At 45.6% G+C, this 16,110-nt stretch overlaps 1 protein-coding gene across 1 annotated transcript in view; it reads right to left on the bottom strand.

Moving 5' to 3' along the window:
- The window catches only part of trdn (triadin), a 565,816-nt gene that overhangs the window by 22,804 nt on the left and 526,902 nt on the right, over positions 1 to 16,110 (bottom strand). The window contains exon 39 of the mRNA XM_078542852.1: positions 8,829 to 8,873. Within this exon, the coding sequence (XP_078398978.1) occupies positions 8,829 to 8,873 (45 nt within the window). The remainder of the gene's footprint in view (positions 1 to 8,828; positions 8,874 to 16,110) is intronic.

Below are 16,110 nucleotides of genomic sequence, written 5' to 3'. Positions count from 1 at the left end.
TCAAAGCAGCTCATGTAAATACCCCAATGTGGAAGGTAAAGAAACCAGACAGGTCTGGAGAATGACCATCGATTACCGGGTTTTAAATTAGAAAACCCACAGTGACGCCAGAGGCTGACCTGATTACTGCAATTCCCAGTAGTGCCCAGGTTTTCACCGAACAGACATTTCTAACGGATTTTGGTCCACACTAGTACAAAGGGACACTAGACTCAGAGAAGGACTTTTACTTGGAAACGACTACCTGAGCTCTGTGTTATTACAACAGGTGCACAGTAGATTAAGACCTGTTTTGTACGCATTGTGGGTGCCCACCAATGTAGAAAGGGGATACTCAGTGTGTAAGCAACATCTCTTAGTAACCTTCTGGGCAGTAAAACATTTCTGGGTGTTCACTGGGTCTCAAGGGTTAACTCTCCTAACTCATCGCACCCCTATTAGACTATTAGTAGATAGACAGTTGAAGGATGGCACAGTATCAGGATAAAGGATTTCTATTTGCACACTCCTTGGGAAAGAGTGTATTAAAATAGAATGACTGGAGGAGTCCTGATTGACTGCTGGTATGGCTTAACAGGGGGAACCACAATTGAGTTGAAGGAGCATGAGAGACAGATATGGGGCTAAAGAGTGGAATCCACCCAGAGGGAGGGATATTTATGTAGATGGCTCTAGCTCTGTAGTTGATGGGAAAAGATGGACAAGGTGTGTGATCCATGATCCCAAGGCCAGGTAGAACTAGCCTTGAAGTTACCCACCCACCTGAGTGGTCAACAGGCTGTGCTGGCTGCTGTGGTGTATGTGCTAACCCACCCCATAGGATTTCTGCTACCTTATACTATATGGCCCATATTCACTTGTAACTCATGAACTGAATAGTTGGCCATCTGGAACCATTGAGTGTTTAAGATGGAAGATGGGCGGCCTCTGACTACAGCCTTATAGTTGACTGCAATTCTCGAGACCATTAAAGATAAGCGGGATCAGTATCATATTCGTAAGATAAAGGCCCATTCCAAGACAAGGTCCATATGGGAAGGCAATAAGAAGGCTGATGAACTAGCAAAACTGTAGGCGGCAGATGATGATCTATGAGTTCCATTTTAGTCAGGGATAATAGCAGCAATCACCCAGGAAAACAGACCAGCAGAAGTGAATCCCTTATCCACAGATTTAAAGGAGCCATAGGCCAAGGACATAGTGTTACAGTCGATTTTAAAGGCCAAACAAGATGGAACCCCAAGCGAGGGTCCCTATGGGGCTACGGACATAACAATAAAGGGATGCTGTTTAAAGTGGACAAGTGGGCCGGAGGTATACAGAGCAGAAATCATGCAGTTAAGAAATGGAGGCCCAGGGGCCAAAACACCCATGACCAGAAGTGACTAAAGGAAGTAGAATTATTGCGCCATCTGGGAGAGTGTGTGATTAGTGAAAACTGTCTTGTGTGTGTTACCAACAACCCTGACCCGCACAAGTGAAAAGCTCCCTGGGGCCACACCAGAAGGGCCGAGGGCTCTGGCAGCATGTACAAATTGATTTTATTGGTCACTGCCCACTACTTTTCAGGGTAATAAGTTCTGTTTGGCGTTGGCTGATCTTTTCACTAAATGGATAGAGACATTTCTGCTTGATTACGATACTGCTCTTGCAACGGTAAAAGTATTGGTGAAAGAGGTGGCCCACAATCAGGGAACCCACCTCACCAGACTGGTCATGGAAGCTACCTTGATGTTAGAGGGAAATGGCAGATCCTCAGGAATTGTGGAAAGGATGAACAGAAATCTGAAGGAAAAACTGAAGAGAGAGTTGGGGGACAATCCTAAGAATTAGGATGTGATACTGCCACTGGTTCTAATGAACATCAAAGCCACTCTTGCAAAGTGTACAGACTATTCACCCCACAAACTGATGACAGGGTGACGAATGAGAATTCCAACTCATCTGTTGCTCCCTGCTCTTGCCAGAACTCAGTTGAGGGAGGTGACCAAGGACCAGTTTGTGAAAGACCTATGGGGAATCATGGAGGGGATGTATTTGGATGCTGCTAAGAAAATTGGCAAACAACATGTCGGGAACAAGATGTTCTTGGAACCCCAGAAACTCCAGGAGCGGGACATTGGGAAGCAGGTTATGGTAAGAAACTATGCCCAAGTAGGGGCTTTTGACCCTTGTACAATAGACCATATCCTATTGTGGATAAAGCCAGCTCCAGTGATGTATGCTGTCCAATTACGCAAGCAAGTGAAATGGTATCACATTAACCAGTGTAAATTGCACCATGGAAAGGGAAAGGTAAAGACAGTACAAGGTCAGGGAACTGTCCTCCTATAGCCTATCATCTGTGTCCCATGTTCTTGGATGATGATGATGATCAATCCAGGATGGGAATCCATGAAACAAAGCTCGACAGCCATAGGCCAACCTGATCAAAGGCCACAGCCTGGGATAAAACACACATCTCCTGCACCAGTCAGGATTAGTGGCCGGATCAAGAGGCCAGCAGACAGATATAGTCCTCCTTCCACTCCAGCACCCAGATACAGGAAGGAAGGGAAACAATAGATACTCAATAATTAAAATCAGGTCTGTGCAACCATGCCACAGAACCATTACTATTTTTGTCTCATACAGGTGCCAAGTTGTGGAGGCGGCTGTGGTGGATAGCATTTATCTGGATTGTAGCGGAGGCTACAGGAGGCCCTGAGCTGGAAGGGGGACAATGGAATCAGTGTATTCAGTATAGAATTATGCAAGAGAGCTGGGGAGGGTTTGGAGACTTTGATGTATTTGGGAAGGAAGGCATATATCAGTGAAGATAATCGCTGTGTCACAATTGGGCAATGTGGCACTGAATGCTAGCAGATATCAGGTGAAGGAAGGACATAGAGTGTGTATGGATTGTGCCCCAGGCAAGGGAACTCCCAAGTTAGCCACCTCCTTGACAGAACCTGAGATAAGGTCCAGTTATGGTGATTTAAATAAAGATGTGAATATGTTATGGGGCTGAATTTTGCCCTTGATGGGCGGGCGGGCCCGAGCGACTCGGCGGTGGGTGGGCAGCCGATCGCCGCTGCCAAAATGGGCCCTGCCACCATTTTACATGGGCGGGCCAATTAAGGCCTGCCCAGCGTGACGCCCGACGGGAAGCGCTATGCGCTTCCTGTGCGGGCAGGGGGGGGAATTCCCCAACTGCGGGACTGTGCTCTTTCACGCATGCAGGTGAAAGAGCAGACATCTCCCTGAGGCTAAGTGCTGCCTCAGGGAGATCGCTGAAAGGTGGTGAAAGTTTAAAACTAGAAAAATAAAAAGATCATTAACATGTCCCCCTCATGTGAAAATGTCACACGACATGGGACATGTTAATGAAGTACACAAAAACTTTAGTAAACTTTTTTAAATCCGAAATCAAACCTCATCCCGCCAGTGGATGAGGTTTGTTAAAAAATCACTTACCCGCCTGCCCGTTGGGCCCGTGCGCCGAGCCGAAGTTCTCATAGGCCCCTCAAAATCGTCGACAATTGGAGACTTAATGGCCTTAACAAGACCTTTAATTAATGGCGGGCGCGTGTCGCGCTGCAAAGCGCGCCTGCCGACCTAAACATCACGATGCAGTGTGCTGACGTCGGGACGCTCGCGCAACGTCAGCGCGTGACATTTTAAGCACTAACATGCGGGCTCCGCCACCCTCACGTCAGCCAGAAAATTCAGCCCATGATGGAGGAATTTTGGAGACAAAATGAGGATCTTTACCAATATGAGGATGATTTAGATAGGCCTCAAGGCAAGGTGCAGGGGGTGCATGAGAATCTCAGAATCACAGTCACCTCATATATACCCCGACTGCCCAACACATAGACCTGCACCAAGGAACGGGTTGGTTCTAATCCCAGTTGGGAAGGTTTGGTCCCATGGCTTACACCATGACGTAGTCCCAGCCATTCTAAACTTTACTGATATAGGAATGCTGGATTGGTGCTGAGTAAAAACTAAAGAGGTGCATGTGGAAATGATACATTCTTTAGTGAAACAACAGGGATGAATAAATCAGGATGACCCTGATTTGCAGGAGGTCTGTGGGAACTGGATGGGTAATCAACTGACTGAATCAATTAAGGGGTAGGATGAAGGAAATAAAGTTTAATTGCTGACAGATTCTTAATATTTAATACTGGCTCATTGGCAATCAATCACCTTGACCTGTTTGCACTGTCCATTGAGGTAGAATTGATCCAATGAAAAATGAAGGAGATTCTACAGGGCACAAACTAAGGGAAATTGAAATTGGTTGAAGAGGGCAGGGCAATGACCACATATTTGCAAGACATAGTTAAGGCTATAAAACCCTGCGCAAGTACCATTAATAAGTTAATTAAGGAAGATCGTAATGCCTCTGATGAGGCAGCCCCAAAATGACGTATCTGTAATCTATGGGTCATGTTAATTGAACAAGCCAAGTGTGACTTGGGAGAGATTGCAAGGGGAGAGGCCCTCTCATGGTTAATAGATGAACATTTGGAAGCCTTAGTCTTATATGAGAATAACCTGACTACTTGTCAGTTGCAAGGGCTGCTTGAAGTTCACCTTATCGGGCCTCATCGTATTCCCTCCAACCTAATGCATCATTTGCATCTTGGGTTTGGTTGTGTAAGTCCTTGTGTTATCAGGGCAAGAATGTCCATCTCCAAAATGTCAAGTGGAAAATTTTGGGGTAATTAAGGACCGAATGCACTTGCAGAATCATGCAGGCTCCACCTTACATGGTGCCAAAAGAAAGGTGGTTAGTGGGGACGAAGATGGAGCGATGTTCCACCCATTGGAGCATGATGGTATGTCCCTACTGAGTGGAATCTTGTCCGGCACTTACCTATGTGTTTGAGCCAACAAATTATGAGGGAAAAGTTTAGTGTACATGGAAGCCTTGGGGGACAAAGTGCCTGAAAGGTTAAAGGGGAGTATTGTGTAACAATTGTTGAAAGGAATTTGTTGTATTGTTAAGTCCACAAGACATGAAGGAAATCAAAACTGTGTTCATCAGGCTTTCTTTTTCTTTAACTATTTTTAAAATGGACTTTCTGCTGAACCCAGCAAAATGGCTGCTACAAATCACATGATCACAGGATTGGCCCTTTGTTATGAAAGCTACCAGCAGGAGTTGCCAGAGCAAAATAATCATCCTCTCATCATCAAGGAATCTCATACCCAATTGTAAGGAAAATATAGTCACAAAACCAGGGATCTCGCAGATTGAAATTTGTTATTCATGTAGAGTTGTTAACACATCCATCTCACATCTGGGACTGTCAATGTCCATTTCAAAAGGGGACCGTTGAGGCGACAATGGACATCATTTGCATCTTGAAAAGTTTACCCCTCTAGTGGAGTCAGAGTATCTGCCTAGACAATGGCTTCCCAACACAAGAACCTCAACATGGTTGGTAACTCTTTCAAAAGCTAATGGCTGGGAAATTATCAGCCCTGAAACCAAAGCCAGTCCCAGACACTGGATAAACATCCCTTTTCAAATCACTTTGGTGAAAGAAGATCACATGACTCAAGTGACAATCTTAAAATCTCCATAGGTAAAATTTTTAGCTCAGCGGGCACATGCCAGAATCAGCAGCATGCCTGCTGACAATTAGAAGGTCTATTAAGGCCATTAAAAAGTTAATTAAAATAAATTTTTCGCTGCCCGTCTAACCTTATGGTTGGTGGGCAGGCGAAAAGGCCAAGCGGCCTTTGCACTTTTTTGGAAACCTCATCCATGGGTGGGATGATGTTTCCAAAAGCAAATAAAAATAAAATAAAAACTTTGATTTTTCATTGATAACCTGTCCCTCTGTGCCTCAGGGAGATTATGAAGCGCGCACCCACATGCGTGCGCAAAGGTTGCACTCACCCGTCTCACACTCCCCTCTGCCTGCACTGGCAGCGCTGAGCACTGCCATTTGCATTTCATGCTGGGCGGGCCTTAATTGGCCTGGCAGCGTGAAATTGCCTTCTGGCCCCGGCCGCAGGTGGCGGGCGGCTTCCCGACTGCCCCCGCCCACCTCCACCAAGCTCCCCACGACATGGGTGAAGTTCTGCCCTATATTCCTTTAAGAGCTGACAACTTCATTCTACTGATTTAACACCAAACGGAAAGAACTCCAGCAGACCGTCTGGCTGACCAAGCAGCTGGCCACCATCTCTGAACCTCTCGAAGCCTGGTTGATTTTAAAAGTCTCTGATCACCGCCTGCCAAGCAGTCTAAGCACAGAAACTCCATTGTGCTGCATCATCATTCATTTTAAGGACTTTCGTGCTGCTGTCTCCAACCAGGGACTCATTTGCAGTAAACACCATCATGAAGGAAACACCCTCTGGACTCTAACTTTCTAGACGCTGGAAATCATGTGAACTAATATTCATTTCTGTGGTTCTTTTGCTGTTGTCATTCATGGTTGTAAAAACTCCCTCTTTTCTATCTACCTTACTGTGAGTATGTGTGTGTGTGTGTGTGTGTGTGTGCGTGCATGTTTTTGAGTTTTTGAGTTTGTGACATTTCAAACGACCTCTCCATGCCCTGGGTTTGAATGTGAAATAAACCAACCTTTTGAGTTAATCCTAAAGAGAGTTTGCTGTGCAGTACTTATACAATTAGACCACACAAACTGAGGATTTGGGGAAACATGCCAGAGCCTACTTTAGAAATAATTCAAAAACACCTCTGCTTACGGACAGATGGGGAGAGGATAAAGAAGTTCAGTTTTCCTCTCTCCTGTCCGTACAATAATCAGAGGTGTCCTATTGTAAACAATAAACAGTTTGCTTTATTCTAGTTCAACTGCTTGGAATCTGAACATGGGAAATTGTAACCATTTAGACCCGAATGCAATGCATGTTCAGGTGAAGGATGAAGTTGAAAGGTTATGTAACTAAGTTTGGGTTTGATATACCCCTCTCACTGAGTATTTGACTGTTGCAGAAGGAGACTGACCTGTTTCTTAAGTATTACTACAAAATTCAACAACATACCAAGGAGATGAGAAAACAAATTGATAAATTAAGCACTAGATCCATTTGGCCTACAGCATAGCAATTCTTTAGTTGGTGGTGAAACTGTGAAACTCTGTGTATTGTGTATATGTATTTATTATATAAATAAAAGAGAACCAATCTGTGTCAAATCAAACCATCAATTCAGTGAGCAAAGCTATCAGAAAATTGCAATAAAATTGCTGTAAACTGAAAATTCATGCTCAGTTTGCTTTGTATAAGCCAATAGTTCTAATCATATAACTCTGCACAAACAGCTAGAATGAAATCTCCAGAAAAGTCACTCACTTGTTACTTTTGCCTTTACTGCTGTTTAAGAAAATAATGATGAAAATCTAAGGTCAAAGGGTTGATAGATTTTTGAAAGCGATATGTCCCTACTAATGCACTAACTCTTTAAATGGTGATCAGGTGTGACAACTCACATTTTTTCCTCCTTTAACTGACGATTGTTTACACCTGGCACATTGTTTAAAAGCAGCTTCATGATAGCGCACAGTGCCTGTAGTTCATCGCTGGATTTTATTGTGGACTTTGGGAACCCATGTTGGAGCCAAATGCCAGAAGTGAGCCTACTGGCACAGTCTTCCAGGGGGCGGCCTCCTAATTGACCACCTTAATGTTTACTGTCATATCAATATCCAATCAGAGGGCTGGAGCTCTGGAGCCTTGGCAGCTCCACCAGGAGAGGTGAGTGCTGCTGAGGTAGGTTGGAGAGCGTGAGGATACCTCAACATGAAGTAGTCCTCGGTGATGTTCATGGAATTAAAAACTGATTAGGATCAAAGCCTATGAGGCCCTGGCAGCAGAGGGGAAACCCTCCAGAGGATTAGATTGGGCTGCAAGCATGGCTTTTCTTGTTTACACCCTAATCGGTAGGCCACAGAGCTCCTGGCTCCAAAGACTTGTCAAAGCGAGGCCACCTCCAATAAAACAGTGGTTCTGGGTGTGGTGGGCTGTCACTCTGTCGGTGGCAAAATGTTGGCAAAGTCGAAAAATTCTCCTTATTTGGGGTCTTAATCATCTTAATTGCCTGGCTGCCTACCAACTTCACCACACACCCCTGGGAAACTTCCTCAGGAATGGGAAAGTGTCAGGGAGCCATCCTGATGCAGCTTCCTCATTATTTTTCCGGTCATTCCACCTCCAAGCCCACCAACAGTGGGCCAGGAAAATTCAGCCATCTCACTCTGGTTGATGGTCTAACACGGGTGACATTGATTCAACTGCCCTTAAATATTTCTCATGATACTCTGACACCTTCATTGAATTCAAGAGGTAATCAAGAGAGGTGTGTGATGTGCAGCCGTCCCGATATCAACTATTTTACATTATTTATCAAAATCAAAATTACAAACTGTAAAGCTGGATAAAGATACAGATGCTGTTTGTATATCTTTTTCTTGCTATCACTTATTGGGATGCACCAGAAATAACTAACATGCGTGGATTCTGTAAATTGATCACCAATGCTCATTTTACTACTCAAATTGTTCAAGAGATAAGCCTGCCAGATTTTAATCGGAACACAGTTTGGTTAATTATTTTACCTTTATTATTGCAAGATTTTCAAATGATTTTTACACTGTTGTCCTGTGCAGATAAACACTGGCTTAACTGGTCTAATCTCTATTTTCTTTCCATTGCCAAGGGGAGGAATAAACTGGAGTGTGGTTTGCTAGATATGATATCCCATCCATCCCCAGAGATCCACTGGTAGCTTTATACATTTAGCATTTTAATTAAGGAAAACTGCAAGATTAGAAACAATGGTTTAGTTTTTGTGTTACCTTTCTCTGTAGCTTTTGGTTTCGCTTGCTTCAAGGTTTCTGCCTCTGAAAATTTAATGTACAATTTAATTAGGTTCAAAATTAATCATAACTTAATTGTACATGAATATCGATCTTAGTCTCTTATTTCAACATATCATTTGTATACATGCAGTAGTTAATAATGAGGGAGTAATGTTCCATAAAAAGGCTGCTAGTCTCACCCACTCACTGTTGCTTTTAGGGGATCAAGAATATAAACAAAGAAATATCTGGCGGAGATATTTGCGGGAATGCGTGCCATGGTGTCCATGATGGAGTCTATGTGGAGCATGAGGTAATGCAATGACCCTCATGGCCGAGCGCACTGCCTCCTCCATGGAGCGAGTGGCGACTCTCATGGAGAGGCTGCTCCAGGAGCTCAATCAGGGATCCTGGGGATGCGCTCGGACCTGCAAGCCCTCACACCAGCAATGACCTCAGGTGGTCACAGTCAGTGTGGGAGATGGATTGGGCACCCAGTGCCCCAGCTCAGTGCCCATTCATCAATGGGAAACAGGGAGGTCCAAAGAAGCCTAACGTTGGCACAAGAGCTACTCGTCGTCTCTGCGGGCTCCTCTCAGGGCGCTGCCCCTCTGCCAGTGACCGTAGCTTCCGATGAGGCTGTGGCGACTGGGGAGATGCCAGCCATGCCACTGGCCACTCCCTCCAAGGCAGAGCCAGAGGACACCTGCCAAGGTCATCAAGGCCAACAGGACAGCAGAGTCAGCAGGCTGTCTCCAATGCTGGTGCCAGCGAGGGAGAAGCACCTAGACTTGGCACACACAAACAAAAATGCAAATCACCTTTAGGCACAACATGAGCTTATCACTGCTGTTCTTTTTTTGCCCCACTTTTAAGTTCTTTTTAAGTTGGTGTGATTTTGAACACCTTTACATTTAATTTGATTTATGTATCAGGCTCCACACCAGTAAATGTGTTTGTTTTCAACGAGCCGCTGGGTGCTTCATTACTTCTGCAGGTGAAGGGTAACCCATGATGTTATGAGTGACTTGTTTGTCATTGAGCTATATTGAAATGGCACATAGTGCATGTTGTTCACCAAGCAAATGTTCCTATCAGGTATTGAGTATGGAGCCTACAGCTCTGGCATGTGGTAGTAGTCCATCTTTGGTAAGCTAGCCGAAGAAGTATTGGATCAAAGCCTCCCGGGTCTCCCTGCCTCCCTAGAGGTTGCCCAGGTCAGTATCTATCCCCTCTGCATTCTCCTGAGCATGCTTGTCCTCGGACTCACGACTGGACTCTCTGTCTGCTGCCAGAGCAGCTGCATCAACATCTTCTTCCTCCACTGCGTCCCCACTTTCCAGCGCCAGATTGTGGAGAGCACAGCATGTAACCACTATCAGTGACACACGATCTGGGGGGTACTGGAGTGCGCCCCCTGAACGGTCCAGGCATCGGAAGCGCATCTTGAGAAGACCGATGGTTCTTTCTACCACCGCCCTTGTGGAGGCGTGGCTCCTGTTGTACTGCTGCTCAGCCTCTGTACTTGGATGGTGGAGAGGTTTCATGAGCCACCTTTTGAGGGGATAGCCCTTGTCGCCCAGCAGCCATCCATCCAGCCGGGTTGGTGCACTGAAGAGCCTTGGCACCTGGGAGTGTCTCAGGATGTAAGCATCATGGGAGCTGCCTGAGTCCCTTGCACAGACTTGCAGAATCTGCATCCTATGGTCACACACTATCTGCACGTTCATGGAGTGGAGTCCTTTCCTGTTGACGAAGGCTCCCAGCTGATGGCCAGTGTGCGGGGGAACCCAGCAATTGCGGCAAAGCCTCTGGCTCGCTCTGCCTGGCTGGCCTCGTCCGTGCAGTCAATGCATGCCTCAACAGAGCGTCTGTCACCAGTTTGACACAGCTGTGGACAGCTGATTGGGAGACTCCACAAAGATCACCCACCGATCCCTGGAAAGAGCCGGAGGCATAGAAGTTGAGGGCCACTGTGACCTTCAGCACCACTGGCACGGGGTGTCCACCCACACAGTCGGAGCTAATCTCAGGGCCGATCATTTGACAGATGGAGGTCACTGTTTCCCTTGAGAGGCGGAGACTCCTTCGGCATTGCACCTCAGACATATTGAGGTAGCTGCATCGTTGCCTGTAAACCCTGGCAGCAGGATAGTGGCTTCTTCTGCAGCCCATCCGCCTTGCACTTCCTGTTGGCCCTGCACCCCTTGTGCCTGCGACTGCCCTCCCACGGGTGGCTCCCCTGGAGGCTGAATAGGGACACCTGGCCTCCTCCCCCTTCTGGCCCTCCCTTCTCAGGAGGTGCCTCCAGTGGAGACCACAATCCCCATTCCCAGGGTAACAGAAGGCTGCCTGATATCTGGCAGGCCCCAAGTGGTGTGACTCCTCCAGAGTCCTGAACTGAAGTCTATTATTTCTGTTAAACCAGCTCTGAAGTGAAATGAAGTTGTCTTGTTCACACAAGCAAGTAACAGTAAGTAATAATCTGAAGTTCTAACAACTCGCATTAGCGAGCCCACTCAACCCTCTTATCCCGCCCGTGGATGAGGTTTTTGAAAATGTGGCCTACCCGCCTGCCCATTGCACCCATGCGATGCCCTGAAAATCGCACGGGCTGCGCAAAATGGAAATCAATTACTGCCTCAAGGGCCTTAACTGGCCCTTTAATTAATGGCGGGCGCGCATCCATACTCATAGCACGCCCGGCGTCATCTAGCATCATTTTACAAGCTGACATGTCGGGCCCGCCCCCCATACATCAACTGTAAAATCCTGGCCATAGATATACTGAACCTTGCATATTTTGTTTTATTCTAGGAAACAATTACATTCGATCCAAATGAAGGCTGGGAAATGCAACAACGACACAGAGCCAGCACTCGAAACATAGATGAGCCTTTCTGCAGCCTCTTTTCCTGCAGGGAAACTGAAGCAAAAACTTCTTGGGTGGAATGGTCCCAGATTTGCACTAAGTGCGGTAGCAGGTAGGTTCAATGATACGTCCCTCGAGCACCTTTTCGACACAGTGGAGGCTCGCCATGATGTCTTCTAATCCCGCTCTGGTCGCATGATGGGCAGCAAACTCACTAATCTGGCTTGGGAGGCGGTGGCAGCAGTGGTTAGCGCTAACGCCCTGTAAAAGAGGACAAGCACTGATACATGTGCACTCCCTGGAAATTGTGAACAGACCTGCACGATGTGTTTGTGGTGGTCACACACCAGCTGCAAATTCAGTGAATGGAAGCCTTCGCAGTTGATATAGTTGACCACTTATTGCGGTGGAAATATGAACGTCACATGAGTCCAGTTGATGGCACCCTGCACCTGTGAGATACCGAGATCTGGGCAAATCCAACCTCTCTTGCATCCTGGCTCTCCTGGTCCCGGGCGAGCTGCACAAAGTTGTGTGCTCTCACGAAAATGGAATCCATGACGTCATGGATGCATTTGTGGGTGGAGGCTTGAGAGATCCCACAGAGGTCACCTGGAGCTCTGAAAGGAGCCATTGGTATAGAAATTGAGTGCTGCTGTCATTTATACGGCCACTGGCATTCAATGCCTTCCATGTCCCTGTGGCACCAAATCCTGCAATAGCGGCAGATGTGATAGTTTGCTGTGGCTCTTTGGTGGCGTGTGTGGGAGCCCCAGCCACCCACCCTCTGCACAGCCAGGCACCTCAGTTGATCTCTTCTCCATCGTCTTCATTGTCCGAATGCCACAAGGCATACAGCTAGGTCACCAGGCTCCATGATCCTGATGTATGCGTGGGTTAGCATAGGTGTACTAAGGAACTCTCTTGGTTAAGTCTGAAAGCTCCTTAGCACATCCCGGAGACTGCTGGCCACCATTTGGATGGTCAGAGACCAGTGCGCTGCATGACTGCCTGAAACCCCACCTTCCGCCGCCCCACTCCACCTGACCAATTGGTGGCACCTTTGCTCATTGGACTGCATGCTGTGCTCTCAGCTTAGGTGCAGGCATTCTCCTAATCCACACTGCAAAGCTACACTTTCAGCTTGAACCATAGGGGAGACTGGTCCAAACCTGGATGATGATGTTGGAAGGGGCTGTGAGCACCTCCACCAATGACTGCTCCATGGCCAGCTCTAGCAAGGAGATTGTACAATGTACCTAGTCATCCAACTGTTCTGCAGTCCAGTAAAATGCTCATTAGTTTGCAGTCTGTACCCAAGGGGTAAAAAGCTCTGGAGCATTTGGTGGCACTTTGATGCCTCTGTGTTGCTTGAGTGGGCAGATAAGCTAGAGGCCCGATTCCAATCATATCAATGTGGCTGCGCCTGAACCGTCTCAGCTGCAGATGAATGATCACTTTATATAAGTGTCCCTAATGCGCGGCCACTTCCCTAGCCCACCACCCTCCCATCTCGCACATGCTTGTGCGCTACTTTCAACCACAGGGCAGCCTTTGCCCTCTCCCACCCCTAAAAGTGCCTCAACCTTGAAGTCCAACAGACGTCCCTCGTGAGCGCTCCGTAACATTACTGTACACTCGCCTCCGTGTTCCCCTCAAAGTGCAGCCCGCCAAGTGCACGCTTTTTTTCTGCTGTTGTGAAACACGTCGGCATGCAATCACGCTGACGTGGGCGGATGATCCAGCGGGGCGGATGAGTCTGGCGGGCTAGCCTCATAATGATATGCCGATGTATTACAATGAGGTGCCTGATGTCCGATGGCGGGAAACATGGCTTACCATCGACGGGCTGAGTGGACGATTACAAACTGATTTTTGGCCTTCTCACCATATTGTCCGCTCACATCACCAAACATGCCCGACGCCAGCTGACACGGACAATTCCATGTCTTGTGAGTAACAGAAATAACTTTCACTGTTACATACAAATGTTTAAAGTATAAATTGTTGCTGCAAAAGTCATGCTCTAAGAATCCAATTCAGCATGATCAGGCCAGGGGATTACATGCGCTAATTTGTACAGGTGCAATGAGAACCAGAAATGGAGCTTGCTCAAAGAATGTGCAATTTGGATCAGAACCTAATTAATATTATTACCTTATAGTTCCAATGCCGGTTGGAGCCATAGGGAACTTCCATTATGACTGTCACTTATCTCCATTTTGAAATATAACACGCTGAAAATCAGACTTGTGGGGTAAAAAGCTGGATTTCATCTCATTGAGGCTTCAAAAAGTCAGCATTCATGCAGACAAGGCACAGTGCAACGTATCTTTGAAACATCCTAACTGAAGTACCATGTTACACTAAATTGTTTATTTGGGTGTACAATTATATTTTATAGTTGTCACATACACACAAGCAAACAGAAAAAGCCTACAAATTTGATTCAAATAGTTTGTAACCATTCACTGAGGAAAATTATCAGAATATTAAAATAGCTGTAAACAAACAATTCATGCACTCAGTTGCTTTGTAACTGCCAGCAGCTCAAATCATTTAACTCTACAGCATTTGCAAGGAAATGAAAAAACTAATCCCAAATATAAATTATTGCAAATCAATAAATTATTGTAAAACAAAAGTCACTCACTTTTTATTTTGTGCTTTACTACTGTTTAAAAAAAGAATGATAAAAATCTGAGATAATATTGCAAGGTACTTTTGAAAGAGTAGATTCTCCACTACTTGGGAACTCTTTTTTTGAATGATAGCCACATGTAACATCCTTCGATTAGCAAATTTACTGCTGGCACATTGTCTAAAAGCACCTTGATGCTACAATCACACTGTCCATTTGTCAACACGTCTGTTATAGATACATTTTCTCCTTGTGGTAATCTGATATGTAATATACCTTTAGAGAGAATGTATAATGGAAGATCACATGATCTTAGTATCCAATAGTAGCATGAGCTACCTTAGTAGTCAATGTTCAGAAGGAGAGGTCCAGATTTAGAGTCTGTAATGTAGAGACGGGGTTTGAGTTGTGAGCACACAAGTGTAACTGCTGAATTCCTTTGCAAATAAATAGAATGTGTTCTACATAAGAACTGTCTGCTGATCTACTCTGTCTATGGTACCAACTTGGTCATCCCAAAACAAGAGTGCAACCCGGATCCATTAGTCCAACTAAACCAAGGGCCAGGATCTAACAAACTGATGATAAGAGAAAAAGCAAGGAAGAATGAGAAAAAGGCAAGAAAGGCGAGGAAGAAAATCAGGTGGACCGAAATTGAGCCATACCTCACCTGGTAATTGTAAGTTGAATTTTAGTCCTAACCGTCGAAGCAGTCCCCTTGAAGCATGCTGCAGTTTGGAAGAGTTGATTCTTTCGAACCAACCACGGACGGTTGATCCCATTATGCTGAACACCTCGCTAATGATGTTAATCGCCAAGCTAACGACATTGCAGGGGAGGAGAATGGGCGAGCAATCCTCTTATCCATGTGTGGGAGTAAGTCCTATGGATTGATTCAAAGTTTGATGGCACCCAGTGCCCCGGATTCGAAAAGTTTTGATAACTTAGTGAACCTTGTGAAGAGTCATTGTGAGCCCAAGCCCTTGGCAACTGTGCAACGGTTAAAATTTAATTCAAGAAATAGAGCCCCAGAGGAGACAGTTGCTTGTTATGTGACAAGTCTGAAACTATTAACAGAATATTGCAGGCTTAGTACATCTATAAGTAATATGTTTAGAGATTATTTGGTGTGTGGTATAAATGAAGATGCGATTCACAAGCGATTACTGTCTGAAACAAATTTGGATTTTCAGAAGGCGCCTGAAATGGGTCTGGCTATGGAAAGTACAGTGAGGGACTCGAAAGCTATACAGGGAGCGCAAAATAGCACTGTCCTCCACATTGGGCGGGGAGCCCCAGCCAAAAAGAACGCAAAAATGCACAGTTCTGATGAGAAGCGGGATGCAGCCACAGCTTTCAGACAAATAAAAAGAAATGAATTAACAGCTAAAACATGGAATAATGGTAACAGAGATGGAAGCAGAGAATCTTGTAATGAATGGAAATTTTTTAAAAATTGAATGTTTTTACTGCCATCGAAACGGACACTTCATGAGACATTGCAAGAATAGAATCAGGCAGATTTTCAATCAAAAGAAAAAAACCCCATGAGATCCATAACGTTGAAGAGCCTGAAGTAACAGATTCAGATATTTATTTGTTGTATAAATTAAAAGTAGGAAGAACAGAACCGATCTATGTAACTGTGGGTGAATGACAGGCTTATCAGAATGGAGGTGGAAACTAAGGTAGTAGGTGAGCATACCTTTAAATACCTGAATTATAGAGAATGTAAATTAATTTTGGAAGAAACAGATGCCAAATTG

This window comes from Cetorhinus maximus, chromosome 5 (genome assembly GCF_964194155.1).
Source record: "Cetorhinus maximus chromosome 5, sCetMax3.hap1.1, whole genome shotgun sequence".
Lineage (NCBI taxonomy): Eukaryota > Metazoa > Chordata > Chondrichthyes > Lamniformes > Cetorhinidae > Cetorhinus > Cetorhinus maximus.
The sequence above is the reverse complement of the archived record's forward strand: the minus strand, read 5'-3'. Positions and strand labels throughout refer to the sequence as shown.